Raw genomic sequence first — 22,126 nt, 5'->3', positions numbered from 1 at the left:
AATCAAGGCTTCATAATTCATTTTGACTAGGAAAAATATATATATATAATTACATAGCATTTTTTCTGAAACTTAAGCTATTAAAACAGATTAATTTTCAGACTTCTATCTAGATCTTTAAAGGTGACATTACTTCTGAGTACACATGTGCAGGATAGCACTATAAAACTAATTAACTATGATTTCACTGAAATACTAACTTTAGATATAGTTTCATGCTTTGCTTCTGGGCATTTCATTTGATTTAATTGTGAATAAAACACAACACCCTATAGAGCTGGTTTCTTCCTTGTTTTATTGCGCACATTCATGAGGAGAACCCTGATGCCCAAAACAGGAAACACAGATTTTGTTCTTCCTCAGTCTCAAATTCTTGTTCTATTGGTCTGGGTCTACGTTCATTGTGTGCTGCTATATTGATGGGATGAAAACATAAGACAGTGTCATTTTTCTAATCTCTGAATCAGCACAGAGGTTTCCATGTCTGCTAGCCATTGCTAAACTGCCTTTAAAGTGCACTGTCACTAAGGTGAGTTATAAATGCAGTATCTATGCAAGATAACTTAAGAGAATTAATATATACAGATACACACACACACACACAATCGGAACACAGAAAGAGCCAGTGAAGACCAAAGCTTAAGAACAGTGTAAGTGTCATTAGCATTGGATATCATTGGCTTGGTTCACACATAAACACCATAGTTAAGGTTCAAATACAGTAAAAACACCAAAGTCCTAGCTTTGTATTGGGGAGTCAAGAAACAAACTGGGCTCCCACTCCAGGATACTTTGGAGTGAAACAGACCATGAGCTTGTGTTCCTTTGTAATGAAAAGCCAAGGGTTATGGTTTTTTGTGCTTGATGTAGAACAGCCAGGAGTGGGGGTAGAAACAAAACAGTGAGCTTTAGCACCAGCATGCTGCCTGTTCATGCTAAACTATAGTTAACTATTGCTGAATGCTTGATGTGAACCAGACCATTAAATGCCGAGACAAAAATAATAGTGTTCACCCTGGCACAGAACATCTAAGAAGGTGTGGTGGGCAAATATATACAGGGAGTGAATTCCATAGATAAGTGCAATCACAGAGAACACCCTCGCCAGAACATGGCCTCTTCTGCAGATCTAACCAGGACTGGTGATAGGTACCATTCCTTGTTCCATTGCTTTGGGGAGGGAACAACTAGAATAGAGACCTCACCTGTATGCACAGTGAAGGAATAAATCTAGGCTCTTGCCCAGCTAAGAGTAGCACCAAGTGATTATTTCCAACATTGGGGGAAAGGGTGTGTGTAAAAAGGTCAAGCTCACAGAGCTACTACCCCCATATTATCTTGAATGCCACCACGTTTAGTAGAGCACACTTGAATGCAGCAGCTGTTTCTGTTGCAAGATGGAGCCACAGGCTGGATGTACAGGACAAATCAGAGAGAACACTGTCCAGCATTTCTCAAATCTTCTCTCTATTCTTGGGAATACTATGCCCTCTCTCCTATTACTGTGTTGCCCTCAACTTTTACTGTTTAGTAAGAACATGGACCTTTAAACTTGAGTTTCTTCTTTATATGCCTATTCTAATGAAGAAACAACAACTAGATACTTTATTTACTTAACTAAAACTTGCCTCTGCAGCTGTTAAGGCTTTAACGAAATAAAAAGCCATAGTATTCAGTAAGGGTCCAAGGACTCCTTCCACCCAGAAATCACGAAGTTTGAGAACCTTTGATCTAGTTTATGCAACTTCTTCCCATTGGCTGAAGGAGCCAATATTTTATTATTTTCTTCAGATTTCATATTATAATGCATCTATAACAATCTAATGATAAAGCACAGAACTTTGTGCTTTATCATTGTATTTTGGAAAAAAAGCTCAAATCAAATCATTACAGTTTAAGGCTATAATTCTAAGCATACCTACAAAGGGGGGGGGCGGGGAATCTAACTGAAAGAAATAGGACTTGCATCTCAAATTCGCATACTTAGGATCTCATTACAGGCCAGCTCTTTAGTGCTATTTTGTAAATGACAATGACCTGATTCTCACATCACATTAAGCCATAGTTTAAAACAATTGGTTGTACCCAATGCTAGTCTAACTCAGAGAAGACCCATTGAAGTTAATAGGCATGGCTAACTTAGGCTCAATATTTCACTAGGTCTACTCTTGAATTGAACTTAATTGGATACAAGCTTTGGTTTAATGTAAACAGAGTACTAACACATGCTGCTGAAAAATTCCTGTAGCACTCCCTCCCCCCTGCCCACCCCTCCAGCTGAGTCTGGACTTCAGAGTCTGGCTTGTTATATTGTCAGAATCTAGACTCATTGTTAGTTTCTCTTCAAGGATTGTTCTTGACTTACCACTGCCCATTCACCTTAAACCATAGTTTGTTTTGTTCTATGGATTAATGTAATGTGTGAATTGGGTCAATGAAATGCAGCCAAAGTTTAATATGTTCAACATGAGAGTTGGGATATATTATTCATGCGACTTCAATAGCAATCTATAAGTCTCAGAATCAGTAAATTTTGTTCAACACATACTTTTCTATCCTGGTTGTTATAAGCCAAATTATTTCAGTCAATGTGGGATTGCAAGCCCCTTCTTGCCTTTTGCTGACACAGTAGATAGGACAGCTTCTCTTATTTAAAATTAATCCTACTTGAAAGCATAGTATCCATAGATTGGTTCTACCCAATTTATTTACTATTCTCTACATGTGAGAATAAAGTCCCACAGAGCCTCTATTTCACTGGTTTCAAATAACTTTTTTTAAAAAAGGATTGATGCCACTCTATCTTTTTAGCATTTGTTCATATAAAAACATGTTTCTGATTTGCAAAATGCATAGGTAATTCTGCTTAGGAACCTTTAGACTGAGCTCCTGAGCCATATAAAATTATCATTAAAATGTTAACTCAGGCAGTCAAGTGGAAGCAGATAGCTATTATTTAGATGTTGCCAGGTGCCATAGAGTTTTCTCTAGTTTCTATATACTTGGCTAAAAGCATTTATAATCGAGTTGTTCCATAACCACCTGTTATGGAAGTTAGAACTGTTAAAAAAGCTGTGTATGTTCTTTGCTGCAGCCAGTTAAAAACTTTATCTTCAAACAAAATAGGTGAGAGGAGCCTCTGTTTACAAAAGCATTAATCACAAAAGGTGAACGACATTCTTCTAACAAAAACGCAGCCTAACTTTCACAAGTTACGAATAATTGTAATGGCTTACCGTCTACTTGTGGTTCTGTTGTTTCCCAGCCCATTGACTTCTGAACAGCTTTCTTCCACCTGGTATAGCGATACTCGCTTTCTGAAACCGCAAGGAAAATTTTCATCCCAATTTCTAACCTCTCACACATATCCTGATGCAATGTTATCTAGTCATATGAGACCTGGACTGGTCTTGTTAGTCACATCTAGATAAGAGTCTCCTGAACTCTTTATCAAGTGACAACAACAGTCAAACAGAAGTGTAAAAAGCACCGTACTTTTAGCCCAGAACACACCCGCACTCACTCTACTAGTCTAATTATACCAATGGAACAAACTGCACTAGTCCCTCTAAGTAATGTGAATTTGCCAAGGCCCAGCATGGGCTGATGAATGCCCAGATAATGGATAATGTATATTAGTTTCCTCCTTACCCTCAGGATTGATCTGTGGCTCAAAACGTTCACTGGTCACTGCCGTAAAGTCAGCAGGATTCAGACTCCAGACTCCCACTCCTTCTGCAGCTCCTGCTGCCATTGCTGCTCCCAGTGCAGTGGTTTCAGGCATGGATGGCTTTACTAATAAGCCAAAAATAATGAAGTAATCACATTTTAAGTGAAGTTAGAACACCAAGCAGCATGCTTGTTTTGTTTTCTCAATTTTCATCTTTTGATCTACAAATGCCCCTCCTTATTTCTAGTTCTTCTAACTGGCTTAATGCAGAAAAATAAATGAGAATCTGAGTTAAAACCAAATATATATAGCTTATTAATTAAAAAATAATAATAGAGAAAGCAGCACTGGTTCTTAAGAAACAAAGTAGAGGAAATTGGTAACAGCTGTAAAGATCTTAATATCCTGGATGTTATTGCAATTAATTAACCCCGGGGTTATTTTGCTTCCAGAGATTTTAATAAAAGATGAGTAAGGAGAAAGGGCAAGCTTGTGTCTTTTAAATAATATCTTCTTAAGTTTGAAATAGTGCATGGGTCAAAGAATTCCCCCCCCCCCCAACACATGCCCAAATTTAGAGTAGTATTCAACCAAGTTTAACTCATGAGTAAATCTGTTGAAAGTAACTGACCTCTCTTAGTACTGTTCATTAATTTTAATGGGATTTTCTCTGAGTAAAACTAAAGCTCATTCACACTTCCATTTGCCCTGCTGCTTCCCCCGTGGAAAATGCATGGTTTACAGCTGAATCGGACCAAATGGCAATTGGGTTTTCTGCGGATTGCCGTTTGTTGTGATTCAGTGCTAAACAACATGTTTCCCCAGGGAAAGCTGTGGGGCAAACACAAAACTGTTCAGACCCATGCATAGAAAGCATGAGACAAGCCAGAAACCTCTTGGACCAGTGCTTTCTAGGCAAAGGACAAGCAGAAAAGTGTGGACGAGCCCTTAGTTGAAGGCCCCCTAGTGTCTGTTGCCCTGTATTACACTCATCCAATTTAATGTTTACACCCAAATCATTAGAACTATATAAAGGTCAACATATGCTGCTGGATTTTGAACTTTTACAGATGACCTCAAAAACAGAGTTGCATAGCGATATTTACTGAAACTGTCATGACCCAAAGAGGACTTGGAAGACATACATAAAATAGAACCCACATAAGCCAGCACACTATTGTGAATCTCTGTACATATATTGTTTGTGGGGGAAAACCACATTCCATTAAAAACCCCTTTGCACGATTCATTTAACAGAGAGCTTGCTTCCTTTATCACAATTCTGTGTGTGTGGGAAGGCGGGCGAGGAGAGGAAATTGCCTTCCATAGCAACCTCTATAGCAGGAGGCAATGTTTTTACCATGAAAAACAGGGAGAGCAACCAGCCTCCTTCTCCTGAAGGAAATTTGACAGGATGATGGCACACATATTTTAAAGGACATTCTTTCTGGGAAAGAACATTGTTCAGTCATGGTTAAAGGACACATATGTGAAGGGCTCGTTCTAACCGCATGGAGAGGAGCTGAAAGTAGTCATTTTCCACAGATCCAGAAAAGTACGGGAAGATAAAATTAACTAGCAAAAACACGTATGCAGATGTAAGCTGCACAGTTTTGTATTCAGAACACCAAACTTTTTATGACTCAGCCTACATAAGTAGTTCTAAGCATCTTGCTGCATCAGCTGCTCCAAGAAATACTTTCAATATAAATCTTTAATTGAAACCTTTCCAAGGGAGAGGAAGGCAAGTTATCTTGTCTATTCAAACCGTCATACTTATTTGGCCTTGTAAGTAATAATACTAAAAGCACCAAGAGAATTATTGCTTACCTACTGGAATACAGAGAATGTCAGCTTGAAGCTGCATAAGGATCTTATTGTTGGTCATTCCTCCGTCTACTTGTAACTGTCTCAATGGTATCCCACAATCCTTATTCATTGCATCCAATATCTTAAAAGAGAACCATGTCAAACATTTCACACAAATCTCTTCAACAGGAAGAAAAACTCTTTGGATTGTATCTAACGGCTGTGCAAGCAGAAGGCAGCTTGTGCAATGATTCTCTCTCTTTTACTCTAGCTGCCCCTGCACCCTGTATCCTAAAAATCTTCTCCAGAGGGTCAGGGTCTCCCCAATAGTGGAGGCTGTATCACAGAAGCCTGCAGTGGGTTGAAGGAATTGCTTGAAATCAGATTGTGTCCCAGTCCCTCTGCCCAATTTCAAGTAACTCTCCCTCCAGCTGCAACATATACCACACAGCCCCCACAATTCAAAGGGTTTATGTGACTATCTGGAGAGGGTTTTGGGGGGTACTGCAGGCAGAATAAATATAAGAAACAGCCTGGCTGCACAAACTTCTTTCTGCTTGGGCAATACTGTAGTGGGATACTTATCATTATGAAGGTGCTACTATAACAGCAGGAATCTGACTGAAGTTCCCTTTAAATTTAAGCAGCACACACAAGGATGCCTTATTTCCGGCATGGCCAAACTCAGCCCTCCAGATGTTTTGGGACTACAATTCCCATCATCCCTGACCACTGGTCCTGTTAGCTAGGGATGATGGGAGTTGTAGTCCCAAAACATCTGGAGGGCCAAGTTTGGCCACACCTGCCTTATTTGAACATAGCTGTTTAAAGAAATAAAAGTTGTAAGGCCAAACTAGACATCCTCATTTATTTTGTAGAAAAACCATGCCCTGAGGCATATGCTGAAATTAATCAAATCTTTAAGAAATTGCAGGGGGCGGGGATTGAAAGTGGAAAAAACTTGACAATTTCATCTGCATTTTGAGCAAATATCCCAGAAGATGAAATGTCCTACAACTCAAAGGCATTCAGATATGTTGGCCCATGGAAATATATCCTGAAGTCAGAGACACCCATGTTGTGTGTGTGTGTGTGTGTGTGTGTGTGTGTAGTATTGGGGGGGAAAAAGATGTTCCACATGCTTTTAAAATTAAAAACAAGGCTTTTAAATTCATGCTCCAGTCTGTGACAATAATTCTTCTCAAGGTACACAGATTAGTCTCATGATACTAGCAGCTCCTGCTTAAGACATTATGCTGCCTGAGGCAGAACAGCAAATACTATGCTCTGCCCACAGTCAAGGTGCATAGTGTCCAAGGTTAGCCAAATTATTTTGGTACTTGAGGCAGACAATTCCATAACTGCCTCTCCCTGGAATTAAAAACAGAGCAATAAATTAATAATTAAACTTCTAATGCTCTTTCATGGCGCCCAAAATTAATTGTCTCACACTTTGCCTATTGAAAGAACCAGACCTGGCTACTAACATTAGTCTTTAAACCATACGGAACAACTTGAGACCTTTGGTTCTGCCAACCCTCCCCACAAACTTTTGAGGTTATACAATTTAAATCATCTGAATCATACAAAATACAACTCACTGTTATTATTATTTTTAAAAAGAAGTTTGTCACTGCCATCAAAGCAGCATTAATGGCACCCTTCATCCATACCTCTCGTGTTTGGAAGCAGACAGCCTCTAGTGCAGCAAAGGCAATGTGGTTTTTATTTGTAAACTGAGTAAGGCCACAGATAATTCTGTAGAAGGAAAAAGGAAAGCAAAATCTACCATCAAGACTAAACAAACCTTATTTTAAAGACTCATGTGGCTGCCACAGCACCCCCTATAACGCACAGTGGCTGCTGTGTGCACATTGCCCTCTCAGCTGGCAAGAAGTGTATATTGGCAAGATGCACAACATCCCACTGTGTATCTGGCCCAATTACTTAAGAATGGATAACATTAAATATTGGCAGTTCCTGAAATTCTTTAAGTTAAACATTTGGTCTGATATACCTACCCTCTTGCACTGGGTTCCCAGTATGGTGCATATAATCCTGAGAATGCTGGAACAAAGTAGCAGCCATAAGAAGTGCCCACTTCAGCAGCAAGTTTCTCTAAAACCAATGCCAAAATAGAGTTTATCTTCACGCAGCAGGAGCAAATAACATTTATTGCTATTTATTACACTTGTCAGTTGCTTATCACTCAAATGTTACAATTAAAGGTCAGGTGGTCTAGAAATGTTTTTTTAAAAAATGAAATAAAAAATAAATTCCAAATTTATGAAATGTCGTCACCCAGATTACTCCAGTAAATAAATATTGGACTAACTAAGGAAAATAGGAGTCCCAATTCTAATTATTTATAATTGTGTATCAAAGAACAAGAGCATTCCTGGGCATCTAGCAGCATGCCAAAAAGTGAAACTCTTGTCTTCAAATAAAAGAGAAGTCTTGCACAACAATCCTATATATGTCTACTCAAAGGCAAGTCCCACTGAGTTCAATGGGACATACGCCCAAGATAACATCCTTAGTGAATGATAGCACTGAAAACTCTTGCTATTTTATTTATTTTTTAAATCTGCTCCAACTAGTGGTATCCAAGTAAGATATTGTAACGTAGTGATTTCTATTTCCAAAAACAATAAAAGGATGCAAGACTAGAAATCTACATGTATCCATTTAAACTCATAAATCTCTTCCAGACATTTGGTTTTATAAATGTCACAGAATATTACCAGTTTTCTAATACCAAATGCATGCCACAGTTTGTGTCCTTAAAACTGACATATCCTAGGCAAGGGGAAGATCAAGCAACTCTTCACTAAAATAAGCTACTCCAAGTTATTGATACTCACCAACTTCACTTGAAGACTTTGCAATGCCGAGGTTGTCTCTCAGCCAACGTACAACGGCACCAGCTATGGCAACAGAGCCCTACACGAAAAGGGCAAGTTAATGTGTTTTGTTACTTCACTCTCACTCTTAGAGCAAATCATGAAAGGCAACACGCAAAACCAAGGCATGCCTTTTTCACAGTTCTGGAATTCTTAAAGGTGCTGGGCTCATAATTAAAGGAGTCCCAGACTTAAAAGAAGATGCTGAGGATGTAGTCCCAGAAACATACATCATAAGGGCAGGCAACATACATCATTAGGGCAGGCAGGCGACAAGAGTAGTCACAGATCTGCTTCATAGCCTGTAATGATTTGGTATCACCTCACCTTTAGTACAAAACTTTTCATTGCGGTAAAATCACATAGCTGCCAGTCATCAAGCACAAAGCAACTCAGTTTAAATCAAGTAACAGATATGCATGTATGAACCAGCCTCTACCAAGTCAACTTTTTGTGGAGTTACAGAACATTGCCCTTTGACATCAGAGACTGCCCCCTACCCCTATGAGTAACTATATAACCTTTAGAAGACATCCGAAGGCAGCCCCATATAGGGAAGTTTTCCAATGTGTAATGTTTTATTATATCTTTATATTTGTTAGAAGCTGCCTAGAGTAGCTGGGACAACCCAGTCAGATGGGCAGGGTACTACTACTACTACTACTACTACTACTAATAATAATAATAATAATAATATTGCCAAAAACAAAACAAAGAAGCAAAAAACACCTAACTTGCATCTATTACCCACGCCCTTTGTAGTAGGTTTGCAGTCATTGATAGTACATATACGGTAGTCCACCTCTTGGTATTACAAACCAAAGAAACAACTTGGCACCTTCAAAAGCCCATAGTATATGAAAAATAATTATACTTACTTCTAATGCATAATACACAGGTTTGTCTCTGCCCATTTTGTACGCCACTGTAGTCAGAAGGCCATGTTCAGAAATTGCAGGCTGGAGACAAAAAGAAAAAATATGTAATTACTTGATCTAGAAAATATTAATTATTTCTATCATGTTAGTTTACCCTTGGATGTTATCTTGAACACTGCCCAACTGCCCATAGCATTCTAGCACAATACATTTCCTCTTTGGGACCTTCATGTTAAACAAGGTACGCTTGTGAATATTGTAAGCTCAAGTGAGAATGTAAATTATACAGAACATAGGCACAGAAAAAAAAACCTTTATTTTATTTGTAGGACACAACAAAAAATTTTTTTAAGGGAGTTTTACACAACAAGAGCTATTTCTTTGGGGAAAGTAGCAATTTGCCAAGGTTTCAAGTCGTTTAATTCCCAGCACTAACCTTTTGACCTGTATTGCAGAGTAAGAAGCAGCCTGTTCCATACCTGAAGATCACACACCAAAAGTTATTATTTGCTACAAAATGAAGCATAAGAAATCAGACATATGCCATGCCATAAAATGACTAGGAATATCAAAACAGTAGTAACATAACTGGAATGTTGGTATAGTAGGACAACTCCTCTGCATAGAAACGGCCATAATCCGGTACCTAGTTTAGCAAAGACTGGCTGAATTGTGGCAAACCAGCTGACACTGGATTGGGGAAGCAATGCAGTCTTCCTTCTATCTCCACTTCCAGCCACTACCACTGCCCTTACTTCATTCAGGATTGGTGTATGTATGTACCTATGTATATATGTCAAATTGGGAGGGCAAGCGTCCCTAATTCACACTGGAACATACTCCATCATCCTCTGTATGGAGCATTATGAGGCAAGCTTTAGTCTGCATATTTAGTTTGCTGTGTGTGCTAGCCAGGGAGAAAGGTAGGTGGACTGACTCATGCGTACTTCCGATTTTCGAGTCCATTCAAAAAACTACAGGAAATAAGGTTGGGGTTTGGGGATGGGTGGGGATATGGAGTGCTTTTCCAACCAAGGCACTGCAGAACCTCCTATTCCTGACTATGTTTAGCCCAGGACACTTATTTTATTAGAAACCCAGTTCTTCTTCATCTGCTGGGCCTGGCATGATCTGAAGTACAGCTGACAGAAATAGACTGAAGGGGAAGGAGAACAGGCCATGTATCTTACACAAGTGTGCAAGGTATTTCAAATGCATTTTAAATTATGTAGCAAGTTAATAAAAAAAACCATCAATCTGATTCATTATTATCAAGATTTTGAAACATGTAGCACTCCAGATGTTGTTAGACTATAACTCCCATCAATCCTGACCATTGTCTGTGGGCTGATAGGAGCTGGGGTCCAACATTTGGAAAGGGACAATGGAGATGTTCTTGCAAGAGGTGAGATTCAAAGTAGGATCTTCCTGACTCACAGTTTCATCACATACCCATTGTGTTACACTGGCTATCCCACAGTGTGCATTCTTAAAAACAGCTGATCCTCTAACACGCCCACCCCACTTTGTATCAGATCTATGGGTGCAATGATGTAGGTGTCAGTTCTCAGGTTAAACTTACGTATTTTTTGCTTGACCATCCTTGAAGCACATTTGTCCCACTAAAGCAGCAGACTGGTCACCTAAGCACTGGAAGTACATATAATTCATTAACTTCAGTCAAAGTATACCTGCATATTTAATTTTTAAAGTAGATCTATTTTGTTTACAATTTGGCTCAGCTAAAGTCCCGTTGTCTCGCTAATACTTTTTACAGAAACAAACACACCAATGGCACTACAGTTTGGAGAACTTTTATACTGTAAAGCACCCTATAATCCTTGGATGACGAGTCGTATATAAATTTAATATATAAATAAATGACAGACTTTTGTTCTGGATAGTTGAATATTTTTTTCCTGAAGGTTATCTTACCACAGGACCTCCTTCATTTTCAAATGAGCATGCTCAAAGCTCACATAACCAGTTTCAATAAACCTTAGGGGAAACTAGCTTTCTCTCAACTGGGGAAAAAAAATATATTGGCCTCTTGCAGATCCAGAATGGTGGATAATCCTAGTTTTTCTGCACATCTAGAATAGTTTGGAAGCACTGATACAAATAAATACAAGCAAACCAAAATGCAGAGGAGGAAATGGACAGAATGCCCATTTCCAAAAGAATGAAATCAGATGTTTGCCTTTAAAATTCTGTTTACATTAAGGCCGCAATGCTACACATGCTTACCTGGGAGCAAGTCCTATCAAACTCAGTGTGGCTTACTTCTAAGTTAACATGTATAGGAGTGTGCTGTAAATGCTGCTTTCAACAACAACCTAGTTTAAAAATGAAACTTGAATGTTATTTAAAAACATTCTGCACTTATTTTTTAACTATATCCATCACTATAAAAATCCTGCCTTTCCTAAAAGGAAAAAAAGACTTGAGGACAAGCATTTGATACATTTATTGTGTAAATAATAAATATTTATGATCCTCAAAGAAAACTTTGTTTTCATGGAAAAATACTGTTTTGCCAAGTAATCACTATCCTTACTTGTGGAAAATTCTGGGCAATTAGCCTTTTACATAAAAGCTAAAAGCTACAATTCCCTTCTGTGATTTTGTCAGATGCCTTTTGAATTAGTAGAGGGCTAAACAAATCCATTTATTTCACAATTGCACCCCTTGTGTCTTAGCAGACATAACTGTGTAGTGCAAGAAATACGGGAACTTTATGACCAGACCTCTGTGCTCTTAGGTAGTCTAAAGACTTGTTTTTGCTTGTTTTAACTGTTGTTGCAACCAAAATGTGTTGCTCTGGAAACTTGTGAATTATAATATAGGAAACTTAAATCAGTCTTTTTTCTTGGTAATTAGGGCAATCTACACCAGGCAGCATAGCTCCTATGCAGATACATTTCAGGCAGGATGGGAGGCAAGTACTTGCTCCCTTTCCTTCCTTCCTTCCTTCCTTCCTTCCTTCCTTCCTTCCTTCCTTCCTTCCTTCCTCACAGAGGCTGGAGAGAGGTGAAAGGTTCAGTTTCTACATTGTATTCTGCTATCCTTTGTGTCCCATGATATTGGAACACCATTTAAAACCCCTAAAATGAAAGTTATTGGCACTTAGGTCTGGCTGGAAGCATCTATTTAATTCCACAGTAACTGGTTGTAGTTACACCATCTGCTCCAGGCTTGAGGCTGGGCACAGTAGATGCTAGTTATGTTTTCAGTTGTCTACTTACTGCATAATCCTATATGAGTCTACTGAGAAACAAGTCCCACTGAGCTCAATGGGCTCCAAGGTAAGTGTATATGGGATCGCAGCTTAAACTTATTTTTACTAGCATATACAACTGATACTTTAGACATGTAGTTTCTACTGACTGCGCCCCCTCCATTTTTAAAAAGTATAACAAGGTCTATCAAACATTCCACTGTATTCAGAAATAGTACCAATAAATTACAACATGGTTAGGGAACTCACCCCAGAAATTGGTACGCCAGTCAAAGCTCCAGAACTCTATAGCAAAACAAATACATTTTTAAACAGTTATTCAACGTCACTAATTTTCATCTAGTAGGTTTTCCATCATTTAAAGAACAACCGAAGCAATGTACAGCTAGAAAACCTCAAAGCCGTAGTCAAGCAAGTCTATCAATGCTGTTAAAAAGAAAGATCCTGAAGTATACTGAATGTTGTTGAGCTGTATGCATATATTCTCACACACAGTCTTTGAAAAGTAAAATTAATCACCTACAGGCCATGAAAAACAGAAAGGCCACATGACATCTCTGTCAATTAATGGGGGGGGGGGGGATAGAAAAAGAAAATCCTTTGCCACTTAATCTGTCCAGCAGAGTCCCTCTTGTACTAGAGCACCACAGAAACCCACCTTTATTATATAGCTGGAATAATAATTTACTACTCAGTTATATATAATTTCCCACACAAGGCAAAGGGACAATTTTAATTTGTATTCAGTTTCTTCAAACTCCATAGCTTCTGAGAGGAAAAAAAAAAAAACCAGGTACCAAAGATAAAGGTTATGGAAAGTCTTTAAAAGCTACAAATCCTGAATATTATAAGAATTACAACATATTGTTCTTCCATAACGGAAACAGAAATAAGTATAACAGGGTACAAGTTAGCAACGGATCCACTGGGTATATGCAAACAGTACAATATTTCCAGATGACGGAAAACTACAATTAATGGCAGAATAGTAGATTTTAGTTACAAATGGAATATCAGACCATCTATATGTATATTTAGATAAAAAAACACAAAAATTCTAACATTGTTCATTATATGATTGAACTTTGGCTGAAACCAGGATGCGATAACTGGTTTTTAGCAGGAATTGCGTTATATGACAGCCACAGCACGATTTTACTTCTATATGCCCACTGGTATCACTGTGAAATAGGCCACATACACAGCGAGCACATCTAAACTGGAAATGACTTGGGGAGAGAAGAAATAATCTAAGGGGCAGATGGTAACACTATGGTTGTGCACTATTAGGCACACTGAGGTGAGTGCCTCAGATCCAGAGGCGGCAAATCCCACTTTAGTGATTGCCTACTACTTACTCCACCCACTGCCGCCACCGCCAAAGAAGTGAGGAAAAGCTGTGGCGACGGTTCCAGTGAGCTCTCGCTACTGCCTCTCCTCATTTCTCTGGCGATGGGGGTGGGGTGGGAGGCACCTATGGTGGCGCTGGCGCCTGCCACCAGAGAACTGAGAAGAGGCAACTCCTCTTTTCGCCTCAGGTGGCAAAATGGGATGGGCCGCCCCAAAACAGTGTACAATAACAACCAACTTATCAGGACTGCAAGGTACATGTAACTGGGCAAATACAAGAGAGAAAGGAGGTTGAATGGGAGGCCTGTTCTTGATTCCCACATCCCTGCCCAGCCCTCCATTTTCTGCTCAGTCAAGGAACGCAAGTGTGGCAGTCTCTTTTCCACACCTCAGTTCATCGAAGAGCTAATGTTTGCTCTACCATTTATACACATATTAAAGCACAGCACAGAGTACGACTTGATTTTTGATAACATGTGGGGCTACAATAAGATGGTAAACAACATGCTTCAAAATGGGAGGTCAGTGCTTAACATACAGGTGTGACTGTGGCAGAGTATTAGCGGAAGAACACACAGGAGATTTCATTTTGTAAGATACCATCGAACAGTTTGTGATGTTTTCTTGAAAAAGAAAGAAGAAATACATGTTTGTGTGCTTGCAAACAGCCAGGCATGCCAACACCTAGTACCCACCAAGCCACCCACATCAAAACCAGCTTTTTTTTTTTGCAGGGTGCATTGTGTGTGTGTGTGTGTGTGTGTGTGTGTATGTACACTGAGCAGTAGCACTTCTGTGAAGCCATGCAGAGAGTACAGTCAGTGCATTTCCATTTGGGGATGCCTTATTAAATAGCACTTTGAAGGTGAGATGAGATATATACCATAAACTAATATTCCTCCTCTTCAGTGTTTTTGCCCTCAATTCATACAATCTTTCACAAGGAAAGTTAGGAGTGAGAAATAGTAGTTTCCCATTTTAACTTTTTTTTAAGCAGGTGGGGAGTGTAAACACCTCAACAGAACCACTAATAAAAGCTTCAGATTCAGTCAGTCTGATTTGAGGATGCCGCCTGACACAATCCCTTTCAAAAAGCTACAGGATTCCCCCTAAAGAAATGCACTGCATCTAAGCAGAATGTATGGAGATGTGAGTAGGGGACATCCTAACAAAATCCTACTCACCAAGGTAAGGGAGATTTTCTATAGTCAGCGAGAAAAGTAGTGGGAAGGGAGGAGGGGAAGAGAGACAAACAAGTTCACAGTTTCAAAGCTTGGTAGTCTAGTAGTCAATTCTCCTCCTATAAATTGCTGTTTGGGGTAAAATGAATATCAGACCTACACACTTTGAAGCAAACATTCAAAAGGTTTAGAACTCAAAGTAATGAACTTCACTCTTCTATTCTCAAATGACTCAAAGTATATAGCCCTAGTTACTTACTTAACAGTAATATCAGATTACTGATATCAGAGGCCAAACCTTTCAAAATTTGAGATCCTGCATTGTTAATAGTTGACAAGTAAGTGAAGGGAGAAGGCAGCTTTTACTGTTCTTGTGATAAGCTGTACTGGCAACCATTTCTTCTCTTCTTCAATTATTAAAAAGGTGCAAGACTCATAATATTGAAAGTTTAGCCACCCTAATTTTGGTTAAAGTATTTTTGTACAGAAACACTTTCAGTTCAGTTGGAGACTATTTGCCAAGCACTTTGTTTTTAAAAGTCTGCAACCTTCCCCTAAACATCCCACAATGAAATACAGGAATTCACAATGGCTTATGTTGTATTCAAGACACTAACGTTATAGCTCTATTTTTTATTATTGTAAACAATCCAAATGCTTTAAATTAATTTTAAAAGGCCACTACCGATACCAGTACTCTATTCACCAATAACACTCTTTTTCATACAGAGCAGAGAGGCTATTACTTGAGGGAAATGAAAGTACAATTTGTTTCATTTTAAGCAACAGATCAGCTGTATCAAGTAATTTTTGTGAGTATTTCTATTGCTTTCACAAACACTTTCCATTTAAAGGTAGTTCAGAAACTGGAGTCTAAAGCAAATGGCTCCCCCCCCCCTTTTTTTTTTGAGCTGCAGAGGTCACAAAAGGAGATTTGGGCCACACTATTGAAAAACACCCCGTCCACGAAGCTGGAATACTTTTCTTGTGAAGAGCATTCATAAACTAATTTAAATTGGATAATTGCATATTATCATATAGTATTCGCTGATAAGATTTTATCTGGGAATGAGGGTCAAAGTTTCTTCTAGATAGTGACTCAATTGAGCTGCAGTACTTGTTTAAAAAGAGGGCTCCTGCCAAACTGTTCTACAAGCCAAGTCTGGGAATACAGAATATTGTGTCTTGTCATTTTATACCCATTTTAACAATCACTTCTTTAATAAAATTTAGACCATTTCCAGTTCATAATTGTACAGAACTTTCAAACCAACATTACAGTAGCTGATCTTCAGATGGAAAACATATCCAGAGTGTTCTATAGTGGACCAGACATGCTGAATCACCACTGAGCTATTTCCCACAGGCCAGACGTGTATGGTGCTTCAGCCACCATCAGTCTCCACCCCACACTCTGCAAGGCCCAACATCAGCATACATAGCAGGAGTTCAGCCTGTGCACTGATTGCCAGTGGCTTCCTAGGGTGAGAAGGGGTGCGTCTTTGCAGGGAAAGGGTTCAAGACTCTTCCAATGCTCACAATGAGTCACTAACTAGGAACATAGTAAAGATATTTCAGACAGCAGCTTTCTACACTAACATTTAAGTTTGTAGAATATTAACTCCTTCGCTGCAACTGTAACATTAGAGAAGTTGACCTTAGATCCTAGTGGAAGTGTCTATAACAGCCTTCTACAACCTGCTGTCCTTCAGCTGATTTAAATGTACACTCAGCCCTCAGAAACCTGACACACACCTCGTTGATAGCCGCCCACATGCACAAATTCTGCAGGACTCTGCCCCAACTTACAGCCCAGCCCTAACCATGTCTTCTCAGAAGTAAGTCCAACTGAATTTAGTGGAGCATATTTCTAGTTAATGTAGGTTAGGATTGCAGCCTTAGTTAAGGAAGAGCACCGATACATATTTCTATGCCAGTTCAAAAATTCCGTATGTAGTTTTCCGTACAAAACAATAATTTCATAAGATATAAAATATTGGGAGATATAAACAAAATTGTACAGTAACTTATATCTTCTAAATGTAACTTTTCTGAAGAAGGATAGTTAACAGTCCAATTTAAAATCTATTCCTTCTCCTATTTTACAAAAATAACTTTTTCACAGAACTGAGTTATCCAGCTTATTCGATCAAGATTAAGCAGGCACAATTCACGCATATGTTGTTAACTAAAAGAATTTAAGGAAAAGTTGTATATATACCATCAATCCATAGATCTCTGAGGAACTCCGCACTTTGGGAAGTATTTCCATAGGAATTCCAAAAAATCTGGGGAGGAAACCCAACATTTTCCAAAAGTTAATACAAAATTATTTATGGTTGTTAATTAAAGAGTTGAACTGGAGGTGGATGGAGAATATATGGGGCACATAATGTTTGCCTCAAAACAAGAAACGTCCACTTAAATGCTTCTTCTGATTGGTTAAAACTGGAATCTGGTTTACCACTGTTCCCAAACTAAACCTTTGTGTGGTCAACGGAGGTCCCGCTTGAGTTTCTCCTTAGCTAATAAAGTTATCATTTGTTTAAAAATTGTTGCAAAGGTTTGCAAGCCCTCATGATGTGTAGATGTAAATACTTCATGCATAACTCTTTTTTACTTATTCTGGAGCTTGATTTGACCTGAGCTCATGTGTGCATCTCTCCAAGCTCCAATGATCAGCTTCCCCATCGCTACAGGTGCCTCAAGAAGAGTTTACAAGCAGCCAGCAGTGACAATCTTATGTATACTACTAATAAACGACAATACTACTTTCGCTTCTCAAAGGTTAAAGCAGAATTATATGCTAGCTGTGATGTAGAAAAATGCCATCAAATATTTCACAATTAAATCCAAATGTTCTCTCAGCTATGGAATGAACTGCTCCCATCAGGTTATCACAGAAAATCCATGAATGCATGTTTGGTTGTACCTAACCAATTGAAATTCCACACTCCCAAATTAAATTTGATTAAAGTGTGTTAAACACAGTGCGAAATGAATTTTTAAAAGTGAGTCTTGTATAATTTGAGGAAGAAGTGAACAGCAATTTTACTAAGTGGAGAGGAACCTGTGGCCCTGAAAATAGTGTTGGACTCCAACTTCCATCAGCCCCAACCACCATGGTCAATGGCCAGGGATGATGGTAGACGTAATCCAATAACATTTTGAGGCCTACCAGTTTAGAGTCTAGTGGTTAATTCGATGAGATTTTATGCCCAATATTTTACAGCTACAGAATGATTTCTGCACAGAATTGTGATGCATCTTGTGACCACCTACCATTTGACAAGCTGGATTTGAACCTTTACCATAAGCAATAATGGCTGCAGAATCTATTGTGTACTAATCTTTCAAACACATGCAGCTCCACATGGATCCCTATTACAAAGCCGGAATCAGATAAACTCGTTGCTATTCAGCAACAACTTGTTCTTTAGTTTCAGAACACAGACCATTTAGAAGTTTTTCGCATGTGACCCTGGAAAAACAACTAGTAGGACCAAGTGCCACTCAGCTAATAGAATTTATTTTCAAGTAAACCTGCTTAGAAACCTGTACGTCAGTATGGCTTTTTGAAGATGGTCAAAGCAAATCTAGGCACTGAAGAAGATGGACAGACAAGTTACTTACTTGCAGAGTTCAGTATCCCATTCTAACGAATGAATGTTGAACAGCATTGTTCTACTGGCATTGGTTACATCAGTGCAATGAACACCTCCATTTTTTCCACCTGTCAAACTCTTAAATTAAAAAAAAAAAGCAAAGACAGATCAGTAAAACTAGAAGTTCATCACTGCTTCCGTAGAAATGGAAGTTGGAAATCTGGTAGACAACTGTTCACTCTTACTATATTTAAAGAATTTGGTCAAGGATCCCCAATCTTTTCCTGCTCACAGGGCATATTCAGAAATATAAGAAACAGTTATAATCACTATAGAACAAAAACTGGTGATGCTTACCCTCCCCCCAAAAAACACTCATTAAACTAAAATAAAATAGGGAGTGGCAGGGAGTACTGGTAGACACCAAGGCTGTTTCTGAGGATGTCATGATCGTTTAAGGGCCCCAGTATTCGGCTTTAATAGGAACAGTTATCTTAATATAGTATATATATGCAAGAATAATACAGCAAACCTTTCCTCAAAGGCAAATCTTTCTTCAAAGGCAAGAGCAAAAAGATCAAGGACTCATACACTTTATTGAAAACATCACAGAAAGGGGGCCTATATGACATTTGGAGTGAAAAAAACCCCAACGGTTTCAGTTTTGCATTTAGTTCTAACTGCTATACATCACAGTCTAGGCCAAATTGCATTTGATTGATCCCACCAGTCACATCTACTAATACTGGAAATATAAAAATCACTGACTATACCCTGTCTGAAGTTACTCTCCATCTGGGAGGGGAAAAAACATAGTTCACCAACTTGGTCTTTCCAACCAGCTTTACTTACAAACTCTCTAGCCAGAGAAAATGTTTTGAAAGCCCTTCAATATTATTTTAAGGAAAACGATGTAGATAACACAGCTACCCCTTTTCTCTGGGACACAATGAAGGCAGTCATTAGAACTCCCATTTTTAATAGCTGCAGTGCTTTTCAATACTCCTGTTTCTAGGACAGGTACTGGAATTTTACTCTTATGCAAGATCTTAGAGGTTTATGCACATGTTCACTCTCCATGTGTTCAATGAATGCATGAGAGAGAAGCAGGATCACACCCACTGTCCATTCCTCATTCCCTGGCATGGCTACAAATTCAGCATTAATGTGAAAGGGTATGATTCACATGATCAAGAAGCCTAACTGGCCAAAGTTCCCTTTTAGGTGCAGGAACCGTAAATACTTTAGTATCCTTTCATCCTTACGTCAGACATGCGTCTGCTAGGTGTGTGTAGCTAGGCATGCACAATCCCACTGTATTCACTGAATGCATGGAAGGGTAGCAGCCATGATCCCTTGGGTTATTCGTATCTGACACACACTATTTATATTTATTTTTATTCAATTTATATACCACCCTTCACCAAAAGATCTCAGGGCAGTTCACAAAATAAAACATTAGCGCCATGATACTTCATGAGACAAGCAAGGGGAAGGTGAGTACTTAAAAGTTGTTGACCATAACTGATGTGTGCCCATTTTATTCAGGTGTATTACATTCTGCTGCAACTAATGTTGGAGGCAGAATATATAGGCACATGTATGATTCTGATGAGGTGGCAGTGCAAACTGATTTCCTGTTTAGAAAACGTTGAATGTTCTTTGAGCAAAATTGAGAAAGTGTAAAGCAAAAGAAGTTGATTGCTATATAGCCTATTGAGACATACCCATATTAGCCATGTGTCAATGGTACCAAACAGAGCTCGCCTCTCCTGAACCGCTTGCCTGACCTCCTTCACATTGTCCAAAAGCCAGCAAAGTTTCACAGCACTGAAATATGTGCTAAGTGGGAGGCCTGTCTTATTCTGCAAAAATGAAAGATTTTCAGAACATAAAGAGAAACACCAGCAGTAAAAATGACAAAAGGTTCATCTGTAGCAGAAGCACAATAAAAGGGTCATTAGCATCAGTCACTCTCTAGTAGTGTAAACCCTACGTGTACCAAAATCCAACATGATCAAAGATCAAGAGAATAGGTAGTTTGAAGACTTGCCACGTAGCAAAACAGACAGAAACATATTCTAAAGGTCATGTTTTATACAGGTTATCTGTCTGTGTTTGGAAAGCAAATAATGATGGAGGCAATCAGAAAGAAAGAACTCCTGCATTATATAGTGGAAGCTTTCAAAGCAAATAGGTTAAGAGGCTGTTTTACTCATATGTTCCTAAATAATTTTATTTTGGCAATGTCTAGGAAATATGCTAACGCTGAGGGGCAATTTCTGTGTAGCTTGGAATAGATGAATTGACAGTGAAGTCGTTAAATAACCTCTTGCATCATAATCTATTTCTATGAAAATTTAGGTAGTTTCAAATTCTTAGTAAATAAGGAATGCTTGCTACCCCACTTATTCCCAGCTTCACACATAGGAGGAATAATTTAACCCCTTGCAAGTGATAACACATATACTTCCTTCAACTTTTAAAAACATGCTTTCTGCTCTCCTTTCTCAGTATTCTCAAGGAAAATTATTCTTACTCTTATTTACTGTATTACATTTGTATACTGTACTGCCCTTCAGTTCATAACCTAAACTGTATTCACTACAAAACAAGTACAATGTGTTAAAATCTCACATCAACACCTCACTTCCCTATATTGTTAAAACAATATATATTGTTAAAGCAAGAGATTTTACCTTAAAAAAGGATTTATTGTGCCCTGGAATTTTTTTAAGCAGTCGCTCAACAGTAGACTGGGTTCTTAGGTCAAGCCACACTATAATACAAACACAAACATAAGTAATTGATTAGGGTTATATTACTGAAAATTTCAGTAATTCAGGCTACCACCACAGAGAAGTTATTCTCCAAATAACTTCTACACACCGAGCAGAGGTTGTGTGTTCTGGCATTTCCCCCATGGAAGCAGAAATATGCTTTTAATTTTTTTGGGGGGGTTGCTTCATTATGGACTGTGTTATCCTCTCCCTTTCATCAAGTAGTGTGGATGAGTAAGTACTACTACATAAACAGAGTTTTGACCCCCTTGTCATAGCTTATAAGGTTTTTAAAAATCTGAAAGGATTCATGAAAGTACAATTAAAATATAATTAGAATTAACCCAGGCTTGCAAATACGTGAGCAAAAGTCCTCACATATTAAGTGTTAAATGTTCTGGCACACACAGACCACTTGAACAATAAATAATAAAAGTATCCCTTCCTGGGGATAATTCTTGCTTGTTGTAGGCAACATGGTACTGTGAAGTGGTTAACAAGCTGGCATCAGCGTAAATCGAGTAAGACATTTAAAATGTGTTTCCCTCTTATTATAGAGCTAATACAACTAAAAGCATGTGATATGCACCACAATGATACAACATTCTACAAGAACCAAATACTGTTTAACAGGCTATTTGTTAGAAATATTTAGATCAATAAGATGAATGAATAACAGTTAACAAAAGGCTAATGCCATTCAGACCCAAAG

At 38.5% G+C, this 22,126-nt stretch overlaps 1 protein-coding gene and 1 long non-coding RNA gene across 19 annotated transcripts in view; one reads left to right on the top strand and one right to left on the bottom strand.

Moving 5' to 3' along the window:
• GK (glycerol kinase) overlaps window positions 1–22,126 on the bottom strand; it is a 39,717-nt gene that overhangs the window by 8,223 nt on the left and 9,368 nt on the right. For 5 of the 18 annotated variants that reach the window (XM_083612374.1, XM_083612360.1, XM_083612375.1 and 2 more), the window contains 16 exons: window positions 21,334–21,413; window positions 20,362–20,499; window positions 18,663–18,772; window positions 17,251–17,317; window positions 15,033–15,050; window positions 12,748–12,783; window positions 10,843–10,910; window positions 9,697–9,739; window positions 9,261–9,341; window positions 8,344–8,422; window positions 7,501–7,597; window positions 7,153–7,237; window positions 5,501–5,621; window positions 3,652–3,795; window positions 3,237–3,317; window positions 279–411 (listed from right to left, as the gene is read on the bottom strand). In XM_083612374.1, the coding sequence (XP_083468500.1) occupies window positions 308–411; window positions 3,237–3,317; window positions 3,652–3,795; window positions 5,501–5,621; window positions 7,153–7,237; window positions 7,501–7,597; window positions 8,344–8,422; window positions 9,261–9,341; window positions 9,697–9,739; window positions 10,843–10,910; window positions 12,748–12,783; window positions 15,033–15,050; window positions 17,251–17,317; window positions 18,663–18,772; window positions 20,362–20,499; window positions 21,334–21,413 (1,352 nt within the window). In that variant the 3' untranslated portion in view covers window positions 279–307. Of the gene's footprint in view, window positions 1–278; window positions 412–3,236; window positions 3,318–3,651; window positions 3,796–5,500; window positions 5,622–7,152; window positions 7,238–7,500; window positions 7,598–8,343; window positions 8,423–9,260; window positions 9,342–9,696; window positions 9,740–10,842; window positions 10,911–12,747; window positions 12,784–15,032; window positions 15,051–17,250; window positions 17,318–18,662; window positions 18,773–20,361; window positions 20,500–21,333; window positions 21,414–22,126 lie in introns of those variants that run through there. The other 13 variants (XM_083612363.1, XM_083612373.1, XM_083612369.1 and 10 more) reach the window with 5 other exon arrangements.
• LOC310762022 lies at window positions 12,791–17,236 on the top strand. Its single transcript, XR_014547796.1, has 3 exons — window positions 12,791–15,036; window positions 15,759–15,841; window positions 15,947–17,236. It is a non-coding gene; the product is annotated as an uncharacterized lncRNA (long non-coding RNA).

The sequence above is a fragment of the Podarcis filfolensis genome, assembly GCF_964270895.1.
Source record: "Podarcis filfolensis genome assembly, chromosome: 4".
NCBI classification, from domain to species: Eukaryota; Metazoa; Chordata; class Lepidosauria; order Squamata; family Lacertidae; genus Podarcis; species Podarcis filfolensis.
The sequence above is the reverse complement of the archived record's forward strand: the minus strand, read 5'-3'. Positions and strand labels throughout refer to the sequence as shown.